The 19,738-nt window shown below is 36.4% G+C and overlaps 1 protein-coding gene across 6 annotated transcripts in view; it reads left to right on the top strand.

Moving 5' to 3' along the window:
* The window catches only part of LOC5569395 (homeobox protein cut), a 564,153-nt gene that overhangs the window by 478,311 nt on the left and 66,104 nt on the right, over positions 1-19,738 (top strand). For 2 of the 6 annotated variants that reach the window (XM_021852182.1, XM_021852183.1), the window contains exon 1: positions 7,742-8,325. The exons of 3 other annotated variants lie outside the window; for them this stretch is intronic. In XM_021852182.1, the coding sequence (XP_021707874.1) occupies positions 8,254-8,325 (72 nt within the window). In that variant the 5' untranslated portion in view covers positions 7,742-8,253. Of the gene's footprint in view, positions 1-7,741; positions 8,326-19,738 lie in introns of those variants that run through there. One more of the 6 variants, XM_021852184.1, reaches the window with a different exon arrangement.

The following is a 19,738-nucleotide window of genomic DNA, read 5'->3' on the forward strand; positions in this document are numbered from 1 at the left end:
TTCATTCATTCATTGAGAAATTTCTGGAAGAATCTTCGGGAGTAATTCCATTTCCTAGATTTCCCTAGGATTCTTGAGATTCCAGTAGGATTCACATGATTCTGTTTAAAGCACAGTAAAATCTTTAGCTCGCCCAAGGTAATATTTGAAAACTCCTGAGATTATGTTACGAACCTTTGGGATTTCAATGGATTTCGCTGTAATTCTGATGCAATCTGCATTTCAATACTCTTGCCAAAATCTGTACTCTCTTGCCACTGTACTCTCAAGATTCTCATGATTTCCTCAGAAATCTTAAAATACCTACCAGAATGATATATTTTCGGAATTCCCAAAATGCCTATTACAATTTCAAAGTTCTCATTTAATTCACAATATTCTTGATAAAATTACTCATATTGAACCACAACTCCAAAATTCCCAACAAATCCCAAAATTTGTAAGTAAATTTTCAATTTATCAAGGGAAAACAAAAATTTCTGTTCGTTTCTCATAGGAATCCAAGGATTCGCACCAGAATCCAAGAACTCTTATCCTAATGTCAAAATATTTTCTACATGGTCCCATTATGGCATCGATATCTCAGATTTCTCTGTCGATTTTTACGTGTGTCCCAGAATATCTGCTTAGAATCTCAGAATTTGCGATGGACCGCCCTTTTGTTCTTTCATCGGTATCTGACAATATCTATGGGCAGTGTGGGAACTGAAAATATGTCAGTGCCAACTTGGATCACTAGTTAAAAAACTACGGACAAAATCGTTATGGTCTCTAGTAGATTCGGAGTAGCTGATTCTGATACGGTTCTCAGAAATATTCAAGTAAGTCACAGTTTTTAGCTATAGGTTGGCAAAGTTGTATAAAACATGACATTCAAAGTATAATTTATCAAACTTTAATGTGATCTAGTCCACCAAGCATAAAATAGGTTTTTAACTTCCATCTCAGATATCATTTGGTTGGAATTTTTTGTTAAAAATTAAATTACATCGTTTTTTTCAACATGCTACACTTTCCATACAAAATCAAAAAATACTGAAAACCTCTGAGAACACCTTAGGGGAATCCATGGAAGCATCACTGTAAAAATTCCTGAAGGACTGAGGGCATTCCTTGAGTGAGTTTCTGGAAATTCTCTTGGGGGAATCTCTGCAGCTTCTTCTTCTTCTTCTTTCTGGCGTTACGTTCCCACTGGGACAGAGCCTGCTTCTCAGCTTAGTGTTCTTATGAGCACTTCCACATTTATTCACTGAGAGCTTACTATGCCAATGACCATTTTTGCATGTGTATATCGTGTGGCAGGTACGAAGATACTCTATGCCCTGGGAAGTCGAGAAAATTTCCAACCCGAAAAGATCCTCAACCGGTGGGATTCGAACCCACGACCCTCAGCTTGATCATGCTGAATAGCTGCGCGTTTACTGCTACGGCTATCTGGGCCCCTCTGCAGCTATCAACAGAAATAATGGAAAATTCGTGAAATAATCCTACAGAAAATAATGGCAAATACTCAGAGTGTGTAGTGCAACGAGAACGTCCTAAAGAAGTTCATCAGAGTGCCCTCTGAAAAATGCCTGGTTAAATATTCTGAAGAATCGTTACAAACAAAAACTGTTGATTGTTGTAGATGAATTCGACTGGGCTGTTTGAAATTTGAACTACGTTTATTTGGCTTTCTCATTCCTGGGAAAATTAAAAACGGTATGCATTGCTTTGCCCGACGTTTCAGCTCTTTTATTGGGCCTTTGTCAAAGGTGTACTGAACAAATTTGAACATACGTATTTAATTACACAACATCTTCTTCTTCTTCTTCTTCTTCTTGGCATTAATATCCTCTCTGGGACAAAGCCTAGTGTTCTTATGAGTATTTCCACAGTTATTAACTGAGAGCTTTCTTTGCCAACGTTGCCATTTTTGCATTTGTGTATTCGTGTGGCCTAAGGAAGTCAAGGAAATTTCCATTACGAAAAGATCCTGTACCGACTGGGAATCGAACCCAGACACCTTCAGCATGGCTTTGCTTTGTAGCCGCAAACTGTAACCACTCGGCTAAGGAAAGCCCCTACACAATACCTTTGAAAAATGCTCAATAAAAAAGCCGGATTGTCGGGAAAAGCAAAACATACCATTTTGATTTCTCCCGGGATTGAGAAAGCCAAATTAACGTAGTTTATAAATAAAAAATGTTGGGAGATTCCCTCATTTCTGTCTAATCTATTGGTTCCTGATTAGTCTTTTTTCTCAAGGTAACGCGTTGTATTTTCGGTCGGTTTGTTCTCTTTTTCGTGGGTGCTTTCGTCAAAACTATTTGGCAAAAAATTTGCATAAATATTTTTAGTATTTTAAGCGCATATTGGTGATAAATTTCAGAAGATTTGGACGAAGAAAACAAAACAGCCGAAAATACGTCAGTTTTCCTATGTGGTTTTAAAAGTCTATTTTCAGATCACAATTCCAAATTACTCACTAGAATCACAAAATTTTATGAGGAAGTTCTAGAAAAAAATCTGGTACTAATTGCAAATAGGAGATACCGGTTGAATTTTTGAGGCCATTCTTTGGAAAATTTAACGATCATAATGTTGTCCTATTTATCCGCCTGCATTCACAAAACACGCATGACATGTATCGTTCGTGGAAGATAAAGAGCCACAAAAGAAAAAAAGCCAGACACACACCACCCACTGTTTGGCGCCGATCCCTTTGTGTCACCACGTGTTACATTCGCTGACACACTCTCATTGTGATCAATAAACAAGGGCGAATGTTTTCCATTTCCTTCGATGGTCCATTAGCTTACAATTAAGTTGTTTAAGGTTGCATTACCAGAAGATATGAAAATTGTTAACAAGTTTATGCAAAGCATAAATCACCCGATTTGCTCGATGCCGTTGTAGACTGTGAGAGTTGCTGCTTTTGAATGCTCTCCCGCTACGTACCAAAAGAGAGAGTGAATATCAACAGTCATAGGGCTCTCCGATTGAGATATGTCACTAACTGTTATGGTTCACGAACTGCTACACTCTCCGAATATGGTTCGATCTGCTTATACGGATCAAAATCCGAACACCTCAAATTGAGGCACTAATTTAAGGATTTATTTGAGAAATTTCTGAAAAAATCATGCCAGAAGAAATCGGTTACAAAATTATAGGAAAATCGATGAATTCATGAAGAAAATTATGAGAAAAAATACTTGAAGTTAAACGAAATTTTATGAGAAATAATCAAATATCTCTTAAAATTGCTTCAATAGAAATACCAGGTCTTTGGAATAAAAATATAAACAAACTTTGTGATTATTCCCGTGTTCCTGTTTGGTCGCAAATTAATTTCTGCTTGACCTTATTTTGGAGTTTCCAGCCATTTATTTCAAAAATAAGCAGTTAACTTTACTTCTTCTAGTATCACACAAAACTCACACATTTCCCTACAAATTTTGTTTTAATAAAAAATCTTTTTCGAATATTTTGAACTTGATCTTTTGTAACATTCGCAGAGTAGAACTCCGTTAACTGATGTTGGTTTCCAGTATTAGCCTTCGTTGAACTAGAAACTCTTTGGAGATCTCTCGATTATGAAAACCACACCAGAACTTCTTAGGAGCCTTAAGTTTCTAGTAGGATTCATACGATTCTGTAGATATAAAAGTAAGATATTTTGACTCTCGATAATCTTTGAGCCTTAGATAATCTTTGGATGCGAATCTTTGGATTTCCTACAGAAATCATTGGGGTTCTGGTACATTTCCTTTGTATTTGAATGATGATTTTCTCATCGAAAACTAAGATCATTGAAATCTCAAGAATCTCATACTTCCCATCTAGGAATATCTATAAAAATCCCGGAAAAAACAATTCGGAACCCATGATTCCCACCGCAATACTGGAATTATTACGAAAATTCCAGAATACTGTAAGAAAATTGCAGACCATCCTTCCCCGAAAAGAAAATTAAGATATTCCTCATGCTGTGAAAAAAATGTAATCCCTGTCTAAATTAAATTCAAACCTCAACAGCATACGAAATATGCCCTCGTCGAAATCGCATCTGATTCGTATCCAATGCAGGTTAAAGACAGTTCAAGCCGGCGGTTTTCGATATCGAAAGTGAACGGATTTAAAGCACGATTACTAAAACAATAGCATTGCGATACGATTATATGATGAAAGGTCCAGAAAATAAGATTAAACGCTCTGACCACCTTACCGGAGTGACAGAATTTCTTTGGAATTGTCAAAAGCCCTATGGCAAATCAAAAGTTCTCATTTTGTTCCCAGTATTCTTAACCACAACTTTACAATTCCTAAATTTATAAACAAGATACGATTTTTTTTTGCGAAAATATTAAAATTTCTTAAGAGATTCATAGAAATCTAAGACTTTCCATTAGAATTCCAGAGTGCCTATCGGGATCTCAAAAGTTCTATATTAATCTAAGCGTTTCCATTTCAGTTTTCTCTGCAGAATCTTACGTATATCCCAGAATACCTGTTAGAATCACAGAAAAAAAAAGATTCCAGATGTTCTACGGGAATCTTACCATCAATTCCCACTCAATCCCCAATTTTTATTGAAATTTCTATACTCTCATCGAAGTTTGAAAATATCCACAGAAATAGGATAAAGAACTACTTAAGCACCTTATTTTTGTATCAGAGGTCGTTCGACGGACAAATTATGTGAACCCGGCAGTAGGATGAACTCATAGACGGAGCACATTGTGGCAAAATAAGGACTCCGTAACTTTAAAAAAACGCAGGGTAGTAACTTTCAAATTCCAATTGAAGAATCCGTCTCTCTACTTTAATTAAACTTTGCTTTATAACATAAATGAATTTTCTTCTCGAAAATTCGTGCATTAATAGGAATTGTATGTGTTAGAATTCACAAAAAGTTCCATAATTTTACTCAATCTCATTTTGAAATTTTCAATCAATTCAAAATCAGTAGGGTGCAGAACCACTTGGGCACTTCCATGGTTCACTTCATGGGAGGTTTTTCTCGGCCGAATTGTCTGGAATTTTATAATAAGAAGCACTTTAGTACGACGCATATTGTAGCTTTCAAAACACCCCACTGCCCAAGTTAATCAAAAGTGCCAAGAATAGTAGCCGGCTCTTTATGTTTTATTCTTCTTCTTGGCATTAACGTCCCCACTGGGACAGAACCTGCTTCTCAGTTATTAACTTCAAGCTTTCTTTGCCAAAGTTGCCATTTTCGCATTTGTATATCGTGTGGCAGGATTCGTACCCAAACACCTTCAACATGGCTTTGCTTTGTAGCCGTGGACTCCAACCACTCGGCTAAGGAAGGCCCCATCAGTATACCCACAAAAGTAAATTAATAGAGGAAAAGCACTAATTTTCTAGGTCCCTTACGTATATTGAACGATAATTTCCGACTTGATTCAAACATGAAACAGTTCAAACCTGGAACATTCCAGTACCTGTTAGTTTCGAATCAGCTCAACTGCCTTGCCCAGAGAAGTAATATTGACGATGACAACCCGTACAAAGTAAACACCTTTTATCGCCATGACAACTGCAAAACGGCCATTTACAGCGGTCATTTCGAGCAGATTTAATTGACTTTTAACGATTCACTTATTAAATTACCGGCGCAACGAACGGATGGACCTTGAAGGATGATGACGGCGATTGGCAAAACGTTCGTTCCAGCTTCAGTCGTCATATCAAGGCGCGATCATTGCGCACAAAACATGCGATAATGTTTTTTCTTTGGTAATAATTTTAATTACCCACGAGGTATCTTGGTGCGGCGGACGCACATACAGGCACACACACACGCACGGACGCAAATGCGCTGGTATGCTGTTGGTTGCCATGTTAACACGATTCCAAGAAGTCGTCGTCTACTGCGATGATCCGCTCCAAAACGTTGCCGCGGCCGTGTGAAACCAAGTCTAATCAACTGTCTGTCAGTTATGTAACCGTTTGAGGTTTCTTTTTTTTTTGGGGGAACCAGAGCGCAATGACATTGACGGAACACCGAATATTTTTTTTTTTCGGTTCCCCTCGCTGGAATAATTGTCACGATTTTTGTCCATTAAGGTGTGCGATTTCCAATGGCAGCGGCGTCGCACAGTTGAAGAATTTGCGTCAATCATGGCCAACATTGTTTTCTGCCCTTAATGATCCTTTTGTTCCTTAATTTTGACCAAAGGACAGTCGCGAAATGGTTGAAAAAGCTACTTGTCATATAACAGTCGAGACAAAGCATACATATGCATAATATATTCACCAGATTTGTTGATAAAAAAATCACATAGAAGCTTTTGTTTGCATGTACAGCACATTTACTCAGCATAAAGCCGTATAACGAAAGCTCTGAGAATGTTTATATTGCACGAAATGTTGGTTGAGATGATGGCCCCCTCAAACAGCTTTGCAATGAATATATATTCCATGACTCGATATTTGCATAAGTTGGTCCCTATCGAATATCGACTCATGAAGATGCGACTGTGCAAATTGTAACGCAAAATGGTTATTGAAAAACCCAATTTTTGCGATATTATTATATATTTTCAATATTTTTGCCTAACTACACGCTTTGTTTGAAAAAACTATGTTTGAATCAAAAACTCTCATTTTTTTCAAATTTTACATTATGGCCACGAATCCGTTCTAACAACTCCTTCGTGGCATCGCTAGGGTTAATCAACTGACGCCGTAAGAGATCTTTATTAATTTATGCCCTATCTCGTTAGCCTGCACGCCGGTGACAAGTTCTACTCTCGGTTTAAATAAATTTTAATGGCGGTCGTGTCGCTTACCACCGCCGCTGCGGTGGAAAAAAGTTTAATTATTTCTCGAATTGACTTTGATTTACGGCTTTCATTACTGGGAAAATATGGTTTCTGTATCAATCCTCTCGACCATTTTATGGATACTCACCTCTTCACCTCTTTCGATGTCGAAAAAAAAGAAATCGGTAGATAGACAGATGTCGTCGGACCAACCACCAGCCTTCTTTCTCTAGAACGCTCCAATTTCCGAGAAGTTGCCGTTGCTCTTGCTTCGACATTTGCCGTCTTAACGATCGCGATTTCCCGGAACGCCAACCGAGCAAACCTCCAAACTCCATTTTGATTCTAGCCGCTGCCGCCGTCGTCGTCGTCGTTGCTTATTTTATTACTTTCTCTCAATCTTTGATTCGTCTCGATCCTGTTCAGGTCCGGTTCTTTTTTTATGATCTACTACATCGACAGCGACAAACGACTTCCCAAGAAGAAAAGGGACGAGCGCTGCTCGGGCTTTTGTTTGATCGTGATCGAGAGCAACTTGATCACTCAACGGCATCTCACACGATCAAAGTAACACTGCAAATGAGAGCACAGAGCTCAGGGAGAATGAGTGCCCATCACTCAAACGGCAACTCAATATCTCACCGTCCTCACCGCCAGCACTCAACCACCAATACCAGCGTAATCAATCTCCTCACAGTCATTTGACTAATCATCCCGTATTCGATTCGATCTCTCTCACACTTCAAATCAAACTTTACGACCCTCTCGGGCTCGGTGCTCTGCAATAACAATGCACAGTGTGCGTGCGTCCGCGCACCAGCACTCCTCCCTCTCCACACCATGGTACGTTGTGCTCTTCCTATCTTTCTCTCGCTCGCTGCCGCCTGCTTTGACTGTCGTTCATCACACTGTGGCTCACAATACATCGACAGTCGGCCCGAGCCGGAAAGACATAACAAACAAGCAAGAGCAGCCACAGAAGCAACAAACGGCCGAAAGGAGGGTTCTGACGCATCGAAGATAAACACCGCTCCTCAGTAACGATAGTGGTTGCGCCTACTGCGATCACGCTTCTCCCGGTCCCGAACGAAGTGAGAAGATTCGACACCGTTGAGCAACAGCAACATTAAGAAAAGAAAAAAAAAAAGCGTTTGCCGGTTGGACGACTGTTTCGGGCGAATAGTGTGTAATAGTGAATGCAGGCGGCGATGTCTTCCGAGGCTCACGCGACCACTAAGTTTGGTGAAGCCGCGTGACGAAAGGTTGGGAACAAGTGCAATCGCGGCGAATACACGCGGGTCGTGTCGGTCGGTTTAGTGGTGATAAGTGAATCGATGCCAACCAGAAGACGAAGGTGATCGTTTTGGAAGAGAACCGCAAGTGCAAAGCAAGCGACGATCAAAAGCAAGCAAGTGTAGTGAGAAGTGGGAAGGTGCAGTGTGCAACAACTGAAACCAGTGATAGCAGTGCAAGCGGGCGAATGATTTTTGCACGGCCTACCGAAGAAGTGGCGGCGACTCCAGTGGAAGGGGACGACAAACCCGACATGGAGGTACGGATTCCTGGAAAGCAGCAAAAATGTGACACAGACATACGCTCACGTTTGGCCTTGTTTAGAAAAATAATTTATGTTACTTTAAAACTGCACACATAAATCAATTACCCTTCCAACGCACCGAACCGGGGTCGCTTGCAGTTACGCTGAATTATGCTGCACTTGATGCGCTCCCCACCATCAACCATCGCAGAACAACAGAAAAAGTCAACAACAACAACAGCAACCAACATAAATCGAAAAACCGAGGAAAAAACTCTATCAAGAAATTTGCTTGCTACCGCTCTGGAGTGTATTTATAATCGTATCAAATTGTGTGCACAGGAACCCGAAGAAATGGTGCATACTCTCTTGCAACAATAATTCATTTTTCCTCGACTGTCATTACGCATTTTCCCAGTGCAGAAGGCAGGCGGCGTTCGGATCGGTTCGTTCGTTCATGTCACTTCCAAACGCTGATTTTTCCTTCCAGTATAGCTGCAGCCCATCGCAGTAACCCCTTTTTCTGGGAGGATTGAATTCTTAAATGAGGCAGTTTTTTTTTTTCTTTGGTCGTCATTTTGAGCCTCCTGTCGCATTCGTTTGTTTCGCTTGCTGCGATGAGAGAGTAGATCGGTTTTTGTCATTATGATTGGATTTATATGCATATATGCATTACTTTGGCTCGATGCTCTTGATGTTGTTGGTTGGTTGCTGCTTGCTGCTGTCGCTTCTGCTCCTCTGCCGAGAATGAATTCGGTTCGGTGCAATAATTTATGACATCCGGTTGGAGTTAGTCTTTGAATTCAATTTTTCATTTGAATGCCACTTTTTCTCCGGTTCGGCAGTGGAGGAAAAGGGTTTTCGAATCATTAGTGGAAATTTTTAAATGGCTTCGGGATGAGCATTTGGGAAGGGGGAGTTTTTTTTTTTGTCAATTCCTTTTGATGGTGATGTCTGGTTCGAGAGCGATGGTAGCTTATGGAAGATTTGATCGATGGAGGTGAATCTCTGGTTTCCGAAGAAGAGTGATGTGAGATGGACTGAAGTGAAATTTGTGGAACGTTCTAGCTACTGGGAAAAAGGGACTGGAATTTTGAACTCAGTGACCTGATACTGGTTTGTGCAAAAATGAGCATTGAAGAAATTTCGAGAAATGCCATTGGCAGATGAGTTGAGAAATTTTGATGATATATTTTGTGGAAGTGATAACAGTGCTCTGTGTTTATTTTTATTATCATTTTCATACATGTGCTGACAAGTGCAGGTTCAAATCGAAAAAAAAATTTAAAAAAAATTCGAAACCTATATCAATAACGGACAAAAGTGTACACTTCCAAAAAGTTTTGAACTTGTTAAATTACTTTGGAAAACTTTGGTGAATCATAGTAACCTGGTGCTCCAACGAACTGTGCAAGTTTATTTGTGGCTTCATATGCGCAAAACAGTTTAGTACACTTACCTAGTTGAATTGAGAACCTGATTTTTAGTGGAAAAAATTGTGTAGAAATTACTAAATTTTGTTAAGATTAAAATGCTTCTTGTAACTCACTCGAATAACTTGGGTTATGCCTTTGATTGTCAAATATTGAAATAGTGTTCAAAGATCCCAAAATTTCACAATGTAGTAAAATTGAGAATTTTTGAAAACTTGTGTAAGTTTAATGTGTTTCATGGTACCCGAGAGAAACAGACTTATTTCGGTGTTCAGTTTCCATCAACCGAGTGGTTCAATTACATTCTCCCGAATGTAGGCCATCCGCATCGCTCACAGTGTATACACACTGTTGCCATCTGGTGGCCGATAGGTTAAACAATGTGTTAAAGTGTAGTGTGAACGTGATTTCACACGATGATTTCGTTCGTAAGTTGTTCTAAGTGTTACTTCTGTTTGTCTGTGATTTGGTGAACTAGAAAACAGGATTTGAAATTTTTGTTTTTACCTAATCGAGTTCAATGCGAAGAATTAAACATCTTGTTGAACAAAATCCAAGATTTGTGAAATCTACCTCGCTGACTACAGTGCACTACAGCAGCGTGCTGGTTTCTCCTCTCCGCTTAGCATCTCAGTTTAATTTGCTAAATTGCAATCGAACAAAATTTTCTAGTATTTCAAATTTAAACTACACTGAGATTTCAAGTTATATCAACTTGGAATAAATGTAAAATATATGAGTGTCATCGATTGATTTCGACCGAACTGATTTCAAATAAACTTTGTTGGTATTTGAAGTCAATGCATTGCTATTTGCATTGTATCCTCGCCAATTGAGGAATAAAAATACAGTGAAACCTCCATGAATCGATGTACCGTGACTCGTTATCGACTCACGGAAACATACTGAACACGAAATTTCATGGAATAGTAATAATGATAGATGGTCCCCTCAAACAGCGTTCCAAAGCATTTTTGTTCCATGGCTTGATATTCCCATGATTCGATGATCCCCTCAGATATCGACTAATGGAGGTTTGACCGTAGTTTTCATTCTTATTTGACTCATTAGTCCAAAATCAGCCGAAAACTTCAAAAGAGTCAAAACAAAAAATGCCGTCGGGAATCTTCTTTTGAGATGTCTACGATAACTGTTTGTTTCTTGCATCTTAGAATAATATCAATGCACTCATTTTTGACCTAGAAGAATTTCAAGCTTTAAAAAAAGTAGGCCGAAGTGATCAAAAATTTATTATCTTAAACTAGTCGATAACTCCAAAACTCAAGTTAGAAAAAAATATTTTCTGGGCTTTGTAATCTCGAAATAATTATTAAATTTACTCTTATCAAGTACTGTGTAAAAATGTCATTTTTTTTAAATACAGTGTTTGTCAAACGGTGAATCACGACCCACCAACCAATATCTAAAATAATGTCAAATACTTCGGCTTGTTCTCCTAACTTCAGATCTTAAGTTCTAGGATGGTATACAAGCTGACCGGGTACGAAAAATTGTAAATGATCTTACGAAATTGAATTGAATTAAAATTTAAATTTCGTAAGTTCTCTTCAAGACGTTTCTAGAGGAATTATTGTTTAAATTGTAACGTAACGTTATTCTGTTGGTTTATACCTGGTATCGACCCGGAAGGAAAGATTCCATTTGTATGACATTCGCTCTTTAAGCTTCTTAAGTCGCTTTTATATACACTGAGGAAACGGAACGTATGAGGTACATAAGAATTTCTTATGGAATAACGACATAAGAAGTATTTTGTTCTTCATTCGAGAATCTTATAACATTCCACAACAGACTTATGAAATAACACTCATTACATAGACAGATATAATTCCATAAGAAACTCTTTTTGGATATCAAACACATTGATCATTGGCATTCATAAGACAATCTAATGGAGTACGATTTTCTTAACAATTTTATACGAAAATCTTATGAATTACGTGGAGAGATGCTAATAACAAAATATTCACGATTGAGATTCATAAGCGCGCGTATGACAATGATTAGCAACACTTGTGAAAAAATGTCGACTTCCTATCAAAAACCACGTAAGAATTTCATACGAAATTCTTTTGGAATAAAGACATAAGAAGCATCTAATGAGACTTATGAGAAAAACTTGTGAACTTCCATCGATCATTGCGTTCATAATACAAATAGGTATAATATCATAAGATACTCTTATGAAGGATCATAGATATCAATTATGGAATTCTTTAGGACCATTATGTATTTAGAGAATCGCTCTTTGAATTTAGGAAAATAAAGATATTCATAAGATCTCTAATGATAACGACAAGAATTTCTTGTGAATATCGGACGTTTTGTGTTTCATAAGAATCTTATGAAAGAGAGAAAATCAGTCAAGAAATCAATTCACAAGCGTTCTCTTATGAAATTCGTACGCAATTTCTGGCTCAGTGTACATGCCTGGTATCGAGTAATTCAACAAATTTGTCAAAAACTTGTTTACGAATCAGATTTAGTTTTTCCCCCGTTATAGATAAAGCTTCAAAGCTACCTTTGGAAATTGAGGGTTAAGATTTAAAAAATTTCTCGTTGGAACTTTTTTCACCTTCTAGTTTAAATTCTCGATTCTGCCGTGTTTTCCACAAGATTGTCCAGGAATTTATGTACGATTCTTCTACGGATTTACCCAAACAATCTTCCTTTATCATCGTAAATTTACTCTCGAACTTTTTCTGATTTTAATTAATCTTGGCGATTTAGAGTTTAGAGTTCTCCATGAATAACAAAAAAAAAATTGCCATAATTTTTTTCTTCAAAGTACAGGAGAAGTCTCAATTTCCAGGAGATTTTCTGTACTGACTGGAATTCGAAATATACTTGTAGCGTATGCCTAGCTCTGCGTCCTAGCTCTTTTGTACCTCGTTCAAGATTTACCCGAATTTTTAAAAGGCACATTCTGTTCCTTGATGGTGTTTCATATCTATTGCAATGCGGTGAAGTTATTTCTAAACGTTTCAAGCATTTAACTGATAAGCCTAAGATACTTCGAATTACTAAAGGTTATTTTATTTTTCATTTTGCATAATGTGTAAACTCGTTAATATCCTTGATTATAGAGATCATGTTTTCGCTTTTGAGCTCCAATTTTACACTTATTTTTGTAGTTATGAAGTCACTATTTGGTCACTTGTCAGAGGTTTCTCTTCAAAGTTCTTCGAACTATAGTCTCTATGTAGAAAGTTTGCACTGGGCCATCAAAAAATAATCGTTCGAAAGATATGTTTATGCAGTGAAAACCAAACAATCGCTTCCACTAGAACTTTTTCAAGACTTTCACTTGATAATGAGGAATTGCTTCAGAGTTTGTAAAGAACTCTGTTCAAGACCTTTTAATCTGAAGTTCTAAACGAAGTGGTTCAAAACGGCGTGTAAGTATAATCCTCTTGGATAAAATATTACCCAAAGAATTAGATAGTTGGTCAAAAGTAAAATTCCGGGGATCATTCATATATTACTTCAAAGAAATGGTTCCAAAATTTCAAAGTAAGTTATTCAAATTTTCAAATATTATCTACTTTTCCGCTAGTCGCAAGAAGTGACATTGACTTTGTATTCACAGTGGATTTCTGTAACGTTTCTTACTTGTTTGCCTTCCTATTGAAAATTTTGCTTCCCTAAAAATGTATAAAACAGTGATCAAACTCACTTCATAATTGTTATAACATTTAACCTACTAACAGCACTAAGCACTTCAATAAAAATGCAAAGCTTTCAATTATTTACGGATTCCACGATTTGCTACCGTTTTGTTGATAATCCGCTAAGCAGAGCGAACCTCTGTCAATGGCACTCATGCTTGGTGGGTTGCACTCTAGCATCGTCAAATTTTAATCAATTTTCCTTTATTCACAAGCATTTTGTATGATGGACGCCTCACTTGCATTTTAACACTAAAGATATCTAATTAATATTTTTACAGGACCCTGAGAAAGATTCTTTTTGAATGCTGAAAATGAATCTTACAGAATCCTAGATGGGATTCTCGCAGAATTTTAGATTGGTTCCTAATAAGGGATCTGACAGAATTTGAATGAAGGTTTTTCAGCATTCAAAGAGGTTTTTTTGGAATCCTATGAGAATTTTTAGAACCCTAAGAGGGATTTCTACAAAATCGTAAGAAGGAGTCTAACGGAATTCTAAGAAGGATTTTTGAGGAATTCTGTGAAGGATTCTTGCGGAATCCTGTGGAGCATTCTCATAGAACCTGAAAAAGATTCGTACGGAGCCCTGAGAAGTTTTCACAGGTTTCAAAAGTATATACTTTATTGATCAATAACCATCGATTTCATAAAAATGTAGGAATAAGCAGGATTACTTGTACTCAAAAATTGTCAGAGCAATGGCACAAGATGGTTGAGCAGATTCGATTGAAATCAAAACCATGCCGAAGATTTATTTTTGTCAGGAATTTGAACTGCATTCAACGAAGTATTTCATGACTTTTCTTTTTGTTTACATGATGATCATTTCTTCAATAGACTTATTTGAAATTCCCTAAGATATTAATTAATTCAGACAGTTTTTATAGAAGGAAAGCTTTAGATTATTTGCTGGCTAGATATTTTTTTGTATACTCATTTATATATTCAATTTGTTATCAATAAAAACACAGTTGCGCATGGTGCATTTAAATTATTGATATCAGTTTGTCCTGTAAAATAAAATGATTAAAACAAATAAAAATCATTAAAAAAAAAATTGGCAAAAAAATCACAAAAAATATGATTAAAAATGTCTTCAACCATACTATGAGGCAAACATATAAAAATAAAAAAAGACTCTTGAAAAAAAATATGACTTTTAGATAACTTTATTTAGGATATTTGAAGAATTTATCCAAGATTTATGAGAAAATTATGTGAATTTCTATAATGAACAAAGTAAAAAAAAAATGTTCAAGCATTTTACGTTGTTTTTTAGATTGAGTAACAGAAATATAGTATTTTCAAGAATATCATTAATACTAGATTTCCTTGCCGTCGTCAAATTTATTAATCGCGGTTGGTAATATTTGGTATCAGAGTAGGATGAACGATATTGTTGTTGAAGAAAACGAACGAAAATTTGTCATATTCAATGCAATGTATATTTTTCCAGTATGTACAATAGGGGCGGCTAATTTTTTAAAAGTTGTCAAAACCAAAAAATCGTATGCTCTTCTAAATTTAAATCACATAAAAAGGGAAACCTCATATTTTGAGCCAAAAATATTAATACATCAAAGTGGCACAAGCGACTTAAAGGTGAATTTTCAAGTTATGAAATATGACCTCCTGTAAAGTCTACATAACTTTGTTATTTTCTAACCAATTTGGAAGCTCTAAGCATCATTCTCTTCAAAATTATATTTACGAATAGTTCGTAGAATATCATTTTTTTCTAAAATCAAAACAAGTCTGAGTTTGAAGCAGTTGTCTCCTAATTTTTCCTCTTTTTACTAAATAAATCATCTTCGTTTGACCATAACGTCATGAAGACTTAATCGATTCCAAATCTTTTACACTTTTTTGAAGCAAATTTAGTTGAAAATAGTTTTGACTTACATATTTAACAAAAACTATTTCAGAATTTTCATCGGAAAATATTATAATTTTAAATTTTTGACAGTTAAACGTTACACTCATTTTTTAAACCTTCAGAATGGTTTTAAAAGCAATTTTTCATTAATTTTGTAACAAAAATATTTTTGAATTTTTTGAAATAACACAATGTTTTATAAACTTCAGTTAAACAGTAAATTTGAAATAGCCAGCGAAAAAAATCAACAATTCTCGCGTTAAGTATCATAAGGATCACTGCAATAATCGATTTCTCTTCATCGATTTTCTCTTTAGCTAATAACTTGGTCGAGTGACTGTTTTTGTCTGCTATTAAGGATGTAATATAAACTACTCATTGTTCTTAATCATAAAATGCATATGCATCATAAAATGTTATGAAAATCGATTGAACTTCGTGTATTAATCCAAAGAGAATATCAACGAAGAGAATTCGATCACTGCAGATACGTCTGTACGATACTAAACGAGAGAAATCGAAGAAATTTTATTTTGTTATCATGTTTTCTGGTAGTTTTTGTTAACTAACTAAGTCAACACAATTTTTAAATTAAATTTGTTGCGAATACAGTTTGAAAACAACTAAATTTGCCTCAAAACCGTGTAACAAGATCAGGAATCGAATGAGTATTTATGAAGTTATGGTCAAACAAAAATGTTTTTTTTTTTGGTAAAAGAGGAATAATTTAGAGAAAACTACTTTGAACTAAAATTAGTTTTAATTTCAGAAAAAAATATATCCAACAATCTTTTCACACATGAAATTTTTTAGAGAATAATGCTAAAAGCTTCAACATTGGTTGGAAAATAACAAAGTTATCACGACTTCACTGAAGGTCATATTTCATAACTTAAAAATTCACCTTCAAGTCGCTTGCGCCACATCTAAATCTAAATATTGGGGACTCAAAATCATTTTTATGTGATTTAAATTCGGAAATGTACACGAATTTTTGATTTTGAGAACTTTCTGAAAAGATACAACGAAAATTTGCTTAAAATCATGTGTTTATTTTAAACAGTATCCCAATGTGTTGAATACACATATCAGGCATTAACTAATCCAAACATGTTTTCTTACACGTTTCCCTACCAAAGCAACGAAAGTTGCTCAAGTTTTATAGTGAAATATGATGATTTTCTGCCAACACTGCTTTGCTCCTGCTAGAAAGATAATATCAATTAATTTTAACAGGGCAAAGTCAAGACTGATGGTAACTCCACCCTGAGCATTGGAAAATACGAAAAGGTTAGAGCTGTTTGATTTAACTCACAATTTGTATGTAACTGGTCATATCATTTTGAAAAGCCCCATTTGTCACACATATCCATCACATACATAATACTATTTTTGATAAAATATGGTTTCACTCATTAATTTTCATTCGTGGTTTTTATTCCATGGGCATTAGGTATTTCCTAAATCATTTATTATTTTCCTGTATACGAAAAAATAAGGTAGAAACGCAAATCAAGGGTTTTTTTTTAATATTTTCTCTAGTTATTTGGAAATGATTTGGTTTCGAGATGGCTTTAAAGACAAATTTTTTTTTGAGCCAGCCATAAAGTTTGGATAAAACCCCCAAAAAAATGTTTTAAAAACAAAATAACTTGTTGACGTGTCTCAAAGAACACATTTAATGTCTCCCAAAATTTTGGGGTTGATAAATCCGTTTCTTCTCTCAGAAATGTTCTTGCACGTCGCAATTTTGTGATACATGTCATCAAGGTTGAATAAAATACTGTTTTTAATGACGTTTCAATGAATGTTTATACTATTTTACCTTTTGGTTAATCAATCCACTTAGCATGCAGAATAGGACTAATATTTTGTATGGGTCAAAACTTAACTAAAATGGCACGATTCTATATCGATTTATTGGAATTTTTTTTTAACATGATTGCATTCAAAATTTTGAATATGGTCAGATTCAATACTTTTTCAAATCATCAATAAGTATCTTTTTATTGACGGCAGTATGACAAACAGTTGCTAAAAACTGAAAACTGATTTCTGTTGCAAATTAAACACATAAATCAGCAAACAAGCAGATAAACTTGCATGCAAGTTGACTGAAATCGATATACAATACATTTTCAGCATTCAATATCTTAAAAACTAAACGTGCTGTGACATTTTTGAAAACGGCAGTGAATTCCGACCTAAAATTTTTACAACAGTTAGGATTTATATTACTATCATGTTGCAACAAAGATATCCATGGACACCATTCCAAAATGTATTCCACAAGAATCCTCGCAATAACAACATTTTTTGTTTACAGTATGGTTCTTCATAATGCGATAAAATCAACAAATGTACTAGAAATCGCATAATAATGAACGCGCACTATACGGTTCGAATAGCCTACAATTTGAAATCGGTATATCTCAAATTCTATATAATTTCGAAACTTGAGGTCTTCAGTAAAGTTGTTCTGGAGATTGAGTGCTATCTTATGGGTCCCCATTTAATTCGGAATTTGACCGCTAGGTGACACTAGTGGGCATGAAACATTTAATTTGGTTGTGCTGATATCTCAGGAGCCTGTCCATAGGAAAAGATGGCGTCTTCGGCAAATTTGTACAGTAACTTAAGGTGAAACATCTCGAAATCCAAAGATGGCCGTCACAATGGCCAAATTGTGCCCCCACTCACGTTTTCAAAGGCACTAAACTGGATAAATAGTCAGCAAACGTTTCTGATCTTCTTATTTTAAGCTTTCTGCTAGTGCACAAAGCCAAAATAAAAAGTTCACTATTGTTGGATGCTTTTTTCGCGAGATTTGTGCCTTTAAAGTTTCAGTGCAATCTTATAAGTTGATTCCAAACTGTTTCACCTTAGGGTCTATCATTGTTCGAGCTAGTTGATTTAAAATTTTGCCACCAGGTGGCGCTAGTGAGAATGAAACTTTTGTTTTGCGGATATCACAGAAGCATGAGAGGCGTCCTCGGCAGGCGTCTTCAGTAGCTCAAGGACTATCAATATTTGAGCCAAAAAATACGAAATTTTACCACAATGCGGCGCTAGTGAGCATGATTTTTTATTGTTTTGCGAATATTTCTTGATCAATTAGAAAGTTTGCATCTCTGGCAAAGTTATTCAGTAGCTCAGAGGCTAGCGCCGTCTGTTGGCGAAATTCCGTATCCAAATGGCCACCGCATGTCCGCCCTTGTCCTCCTTAACAACTTTGTCGAAGATGTTTTTTTTCTAGATATAATCTATATCACGTTACTGAATATGAAAAACCAGAGGTGTTGTACAAAGTACGACCCGCGACTACTCGCGTTAGAAAGCACGTTACAAAAAGCACGACAACCGAAGGGTCGATGTTTGAGCGTCATAGGCCAAAATCTATCCTGAAAACTACGTTTGTTTGAAAAACCTAAGTATTCGTCATTGATTCAGGCCCAATTTTATAAAAAATCTTTTGTATTTTTTTGTGCTTTTGCTATTCATATCTATGAGGAAGCCCTGGTCTACTAGCCAAAATTTACAAATAATACATTGAACGCTCTCACAAATGATCCTATCACAATTAATGACCTCCATTAAGTTTTCAAAAAATACGACGAGATTCACTTGCTACATTTCGAATGAAAAATTTAAAACCAAAACCATTACTTAAATTCAAAAATGAAAAATCCTCTCACCTCCTTCATTGACCCCACAAGCTCCAACCTTCCGTCCAGAGTTCGTTCAATTTATCATTTGCAATAATATTATTCCACCCATGACTGGTCCACCACTCGACCAGAAATAGTTTTCCACCCACCGTCGTCGTCGTCGTTTGCAAAAAGCAAATGGACCACCCACCACAACCACTCGTCCGGCGTCGTTGTCTCATTTTCCTCCCCCTTTCCGAATTAAGAGCTAAATGTGGTTTGATTTTGTCCCCGGTTCACCAACCCCCTTCAAAACGTCAATGAGCGGAATCTTCACTGGACGAATCATCTCATCCCACCGCTACCCAGAAATTCCCTCCGCCGACATCCTGATTTATCATATTTAATAACAAAATAAATATCAAAAATGCACAAAGCGACACTGACTGACTGACTCTGAGTCTCTGACTGAGTTGAAGTCGTGTCCCTGGTCACCACCACCACTTCTGACTGAGGGTCCCTTTTTTCCTGGGGATTGCTCTTTTGGTTTTCGGCTTTCGGACTGTCGTCGATTTGGTCGACGTCGATGTCATCTTCTTCTCCGGAAAAAGTGACTAGTTTTGTCCGGGCGCGCCCAACCCACCGCCCGTTCCCGTTCGTTTCGTGTTCATAATCAAAGTTGATTTTTAAGGGAATACAAATTTTTCGGAATTTTGATTAAAAATATTTGGACCCGGAACGCGGGGAACGGGATGGGGGGATAGTTGTGTCTGGTAAATC

Source organism: Aedes aegypti, chromosome 3 (genome assembly GCF_002204515.2).
Source record: "Aedes aegypti strain LVP_AGWG chromosome 3, AaegL5.0 Primary Assembly, whole genome shotgun sequence".
NCBI classification, from domain to species: Eukaryota; Metazoa; Arthropoda; class Insecta; order Diptera; family Culicidae; genus Aedes; species Aedes aegypti.